This window comes from Halyomorpha halys, unplaced genomic scaffold (assembly GCF_000696795.3).
Source record: "Halyomorpha halys isolate HHAL.00 unplaced genomic scaffold, Hhal_1.1 Scaffold2958.1, whole genome shotgun sequence".
Taxonomy (NCBI): domain Eukaryota; kingdom Metazoa; phylum Arthropoda; class Insecta; order Hemiptera; family Pentatomidae; genus Halyomorpha; species Halyomorpha halys.
The window spans coordinates 52,287-58,177 of NW_027107036.1; the positions used below are offsets into that span (position 1 = coordinate 52,287).

The 5,891-nt window shown below is 33.9% G+C and overlaps 1 protein-coding gene across 2 annotated transcripts in view; it reads right to left on the reverse strand.

Moving 5' to 3' along the window:
• Window positions 1–4,945, reverse strand: part of ArfGAP1 (ADP-ribosylation factor GTPase-activating protein 1) — a 10,571-nt gene extending 5,626 nt beyond the window's left edge. For both annotated transcript variants that reach the window (XM_014437653.2, XM_014437654.2), the window contains exons 1-6: window positions 4,717–4,945; window positions 4,459–4,626; window positions 4,280–4,393; window positions 4,044–4,126; window positions 2,469–2,633; window positions 2,261–2,387 (exon numbers count right to left, since the gene is read on the reverse strand). In XM_014437653.2, coding sequence (XP_014293139.1) covers window positions 2,261–2,387; window positions 2,469–2,633; window positions 4,044–4,126; window positions 4,280–4,393; window positions 4,459–4,626; window positions 4,717–4,776 — 717 coding nt within the window. In that variant the 5' untranslated portion in view covers window positions 4,777–4,945. The remainder of the gene's footprint in view (window positions 1–2,260; window positions 2,388–2,468; window positions 2,634–4,043; window positions 4,127–4,279; window positions 4,394–4,458; window positions 4,627–4,716) is intronic.
• Window positions 4,946–5,891: the final 946 nt, after the last annotated feature.

The window sequence follows — 5,891 nt, forward strand, 5'->3', positions numbered from 1 at the left end:
ATATGTACATATAAAAGAACTAAAAATCCATATTTTAAACCTTGAATTAGGTGATTATGTATCCACATATCCAGTATAAATGGTGAGGAAGCTATACTGACCTATGTAATTGGCTGACATTTTTTTTTAATGAGTTTCTTATATCCAGAAGTATTATGGAAAACCAGCTGACGATATCAACGGTTACAGGCCGATTTCTCTCATGAGCACAATCTGTAAAATGGTTGAACGAATGGTTATAGCGCGACTACAAGAATATCTTGAGCCAAAAAAACTTATTGCAGACCGACAGGCGGGTTTCAAGAAGACAAAGAACACGGTTGAGCAGGTCATCAGATTCTCTCAGAAGGTGAACGATAGCTTCCAAAGGAGCCAACAAACACTTACAGTGTTCATTGACTTTCAAGTTGCTTTTATTGCATATGGAGGAAAAAACTTATTACTAAGTTGAAATGTATGGGTATCGGTGGCAATCTCCTCTCATGGATTTGATCTTTCCATGGACAGAGATTTATTATGGTCCGCCATGATAGTTCAGTGTCCAGTTATCGGCCTAACTGTACTAAACAAGTAGTACCACAGGGCTCTGCCTTAAGTCCATATTTATTCAATTTAATGATAAATGACATAGTTGAAAAGATAATGATTAACCATCCTGGAGTACAAGTACTTCTTTTTGTGGATGACCAAGCAATCTGGGGAACAAGTTCTAGTATAGATGGGCTAGAAGAAACTCTAAATGAAGTTATGAATATACTACATGATTGGGTGAAAGAAAATGGAATCACAGTTCACCTATGAAAAACCGTGTTTCAAGGGTTTAGCCTTAGCACTAAACAACATGAGGTTCATCTATACTTTAAAGAGCGAAGAACTAACCAGGACTGAGAAGGCATGCTATCTAGGGATCACATTAGACTCTAAGATGACTTGACTAAAAATCCATACCACAACTCAAAAAAGGGCAGACAAAATTGAAGCTGATGAAAGGTTAACAGGGACTAAACGGGGAGCGTCCCAGAATATACTTAGTACAGGGCACAAATCATACACATGACCTCCAAAACAGTGTTAGGAAAATTAGACAAAGTCCAAAATCAAGCCTTACAGATAATCACGGGCAGAGTGAAATTGACTCCCACCACAGCTATGGAACTCCAAGCAGGTCTCGGGATAAGAGAGAGAAATCTGCCCTTTATTTGTATGAAATGCACATGCGACAAAAGGATCACTGGTTAGCTTATTGAGAAGCAAATGAAAGATTAAAGTCCCACCGCACTTTCCAATGAAATGCAGAGGAAATACTTCATCAGATAGACCTACTAACTGAGGAAAGGCAGAATGTGAGCATCTCTGACATACTGAAGTACATGTGGTCGGATCAAGAAGGATTGGCCTGAACCCGAACTTACGAGCTGCAGCACAAAAAACTATTCATGAGCTTTACCACACAGAGCAATGGCTGCACATTTATACCAATGGGTCAACATCATCAAGTATTAACAAGGGAGTTGGAGCCAGTGTTTACTCAAGCAGCTTTCAATGATCATTTACCGTTGGAGCTGGATGTACCGTTGGAGCTGGATGTGACGATTATGATGGAGAAATGTAAGCAATTTATCTTGCGATGGAAGCCACTATTTGCTGGGATGATAATACTGTAATCTTCAAAGATTGCCAAGTTGCAATACCAAAATTATCAACAGCTAGTCACTCATCAAAGAAAATTTTAGAAACATGGCTGCTATAATGAGGGAAAGAGGAAGAACTATTGCTCTGCAGTGGATACCAGGCAATGTTGGTATATATGGCAATGAAGAAGCTGCCAGATTAGCTAAGCTCAGTTGTGCGGACAGCCAGCCTGTTCGACCACTTTCTACTAGAACAGTGAAATCTATTATAGTTCTCATTCTAAGGATAAGACAAGTCCAAGACACAAAGTGCATAACACCTCCACCGGACAGGCATCGCAGTCTCGTCGACATGCCCCTCATGGGGGCCATATATGCAACATAGCTGACAGGAATGGAGATCATATTTTAACATGTATTGAACTAGAAAACATTCAATGAGATGCAAATCAACCCAAGACAAAAGTAAACTTATATTGTGCTGCCAGAGGGAAAATGGCTTAATAGTCAGAGTAGATAGAGACATAGGAAATAAAAAAATAAAAAAATCAAGAAGTAAAAAGTTTTTTTTTTTTAAAGGTGATATCACCAAGACAATATAGTAAAAAAAGTTACATTTTTATCCTTACCGACTGTCCAAAACTACTAAGGGAAGTGACTGCTGAGTCGAAAAATTCTTGAGATGTACTGCGAGGAGGCGGGTCCATGGTGTAACCAAAACCTGAATATTTTCCTCCTTGGCTAGGAGGGAGATCACTGAAAACAAGAAAAAAATGTGTTTTTGGGATCATAATTATGTAAAAGCAAGGAACATGGTTTTAATTTTATTTTACATACTTTGGTCTTGAAGAATTCTCTACTTGCTTTCTAGTGAAAAACGCTTCTTTTTCATCTTTAAACTCTTGTGAATTAAAGTTCTGATAACTTCCAGAATGAGAGTAAGACTGCTGATCTCCTCCCATTTGATATGAAGACTGGTTTTCAGAACTTGAATAATTTTCACTACAAAAATTATGAATACTGATAATAAGCATTAATATTGGTAAATGTTAATGTGCAAAATCATACTTTGCTTACGCACTTGACACAGGTTAATAAGTTACAAGTTAAATACGTATACATATTATATAAGGATAAAATTTCATTTTTTATAGAGAACAAATTTTTGAATTACGGAGTTTTATTGATTTTAAAAAGGGCCAATAATTCCTCTTCTTAGCCATAATCCAATAAAAAGATTTTTTCTAGCCATAGTATTTAATAATCAAAAGGAATTAACATAAAACTATATTGTTGATGTGATAAATAGCATAAAATAAAAAACACATCTTTATTTACATATTTCATACTACATGATACAAATACACAAAACTGGTTTAATACCATTGGCCATTAGAAATTTTCTATACCTTGCTTATGATATAATAATAAAGACAATTTTAACACTTAATTACTTAGTGTCAACATTTGATTGTATCATGTTTTTTTTTATTACAACAAAGTTTGAAACATGTAAGGATACTTTATATCTCAGAAGAATAACAACAAACTTGAAAAATATTGTACCTGAACAAAAGTTACGATGTTTTATAAAGACTATAGATTAATGAACTAACAGAGCAAATGAAAAATAGTTTATTATTCTGGGACTAGGTCCCTTTAGAATAATTACAAAGGAAATTTTAATTTTATAACAACATTTAGTGATCATAAAACAGTGTGGCCACACTTAATTATAACTTATAAACAGAGAGAAAATTAGATTGATTAAAAAACTAACTGACTACATAAAAACAAAACAAAAAAGTTAATTACAAAATATCTATACTATTATAGTGGGTCAGATTGGTAAAGCAAAAGGTAGTGAAATATAAGGGATTTAAACGAGGAAAGGGTAGGTACGACGTATATTAGAGGGGATGGAGTACCTGAGATATGCAGCTTGGGTAAAGAACAATTTATCAAACGCAGCAGTTCAGTGAGATGGAGGGTAGATGTCAGAAAACCGGGACCTGGTAGCACGGGATTGGACAGAGAATTTGAATTGCAGGTTTTCTAGGATAAAGGAGGGGCGTTGAGTACTAATTGCTTGGAATAAAAAGGAAGCTAGGAAATACTGGCATCGGAAGGATGGATAGAGCCACTTCAGCTCGGCGTAATACTGGGATACATATGAAAACAAAAACATAATATTTTCTCTGATCATATAAGTATTTAGACACTTTATGCTATTTCTTAAAGCCTTTAAACATATTTTAAAGTTATTGCTCAATCCAAATGTTACAAACAACCATTAATAAATATGATTAAAGACCAATTTTCATAGAATTAATGGCATTTTCAAATAATTAAGCAATATTATAACCATAGAAAACCATTATCTAAAAAATAGATTAATAAAATAAAACTCACTTCTGAGATTTGTACGAACGATTATAGTTCTGAATATTGGCACTCGCAACAGACCATTCCTTTCCTTGAGCTAAAGCTGAAATCTAATATCAAGAAGCAAATTGACAGATATCAATAAAAGGTTTTTGAATAATTGAATAAAAAAATAATGGATAGCACATTAATAAACTGAAACCTTCAAGACAGTACGAAACATAAACTACCAAACTACAGTTATTAACATAAATAAAACATACCTTGTCCCGGTACAGTGCAGCAGCTCTGCTATTGTATCTGCGGTTCAAGGGAAGAGTTTCATCCCAATCATCTTGTGAGTCAAAAAACTCTCTAGCTTTCCTATTACCTCCCACCTATACAGAATAAATTTCAGTATTTGATAAAAACATAACATTAACAATAAGAAATATTTGGTCACCTTCATTTTTTCGAGCTCTATATCTTTCCACTTGTCCATAGTTATAGATCTGACAAATGAAATATGAACTCCAAGACCTCGATGTTTCCCTGAGCATTCTAAGCAAATCCAGATTCCATAAGTGACAGAGGCCCATTGTGGATTGTGGGTTCCACATTCAAAACATTTCTGAAAATTCAATACTAGTACATACCAAATCTGTGAAATTTTGTGGTTTATTTAATTCATAGTTATAAAAAAATGTAAATGAATAGTTACCATATTGTCATTTTTTGTCATCAGATCTTGGAGAACTCTTTTAGTTCTTGGACTAGCCATTTCTCAATTGTTCATTAAATAACTTTTAAAACTTGAAACCCATGAATTGGTAAATCGCGAACAAAAACTCAACCAACCCTCAACCACAAACAACCAAGGCAGCTTGAATTAACACTAACCATCTGATAAACGTGTACTTCACTGTCAATTTGATATGCCACATATATTGCTGAAATAAAGAGTGAAAAACAAAAACAAACTTAACCAAATATCTCCAAATTGTTTTGTTTTTTAAATAGTTATATATATATATACATTTTTATAATTTATATTAATAACTCTTCAAAATCTTAGAAATTATTTCAAAAACTTATATATTCTATCTGGTAGCAACAAGTGGCTATTTAAGGCTCATCTCCACGTGACAGATATCAGTCGTGCAAGTAATATTACTGGTGAGAAAGTAAACCTAACCTTGCTAAAAGTTCTACTTGAATTATAAAACTGATGGTTAAATACTACAAACATCTTTCACCCAAGCGAAATAACATAAAATATACAAGTTTATAATGTAATATATGGTTTTTGTTGTCTTGTTTGATTCTTTAAGGTCGTGTTTGATTACAATATTTTTAGGCTGCAAAGTACGACAGTAGAAAATAAAGGCTTTAAGGCTAAATGTACCCTTCCTGGGACGCACCAGAATTTACTTTTCTATTTACTCTTGAACCGATGGTCCGATTTCGGATCTGTAAAGTGCATTTTCATTTTTCGAAAATATAAGTTACTGAAATTAGGTTAAAAAAGCACCAATCCAATAATAAGGAAAATATGAGTTAACGATAAATTTTTAAAAATGTGGCCTTATAGGCACTTGTAGAACCGTTCACTGAAACCAATGAGACATTCCATAAAATTATGGCATTTATACAGCGATCGTAAAGAGAAAAATACGTTTTTGTTTACAAATGGAAGGAAACCGTTTGAGGTGGTACCGGCTGAAACGATACAGCAACTCAAGGCTGCTAAAACTAACTTTCTCATAGCAATACCTAAATTTGAGAATAGTCACAATGAATTTGTATTGGTAATAAATTTGTATTGGGAGAAATAATGAAAAGAAAGGGATGCAACAATGAAACACTTATTTTGTGATAACAACCCTTGTTTGTCTA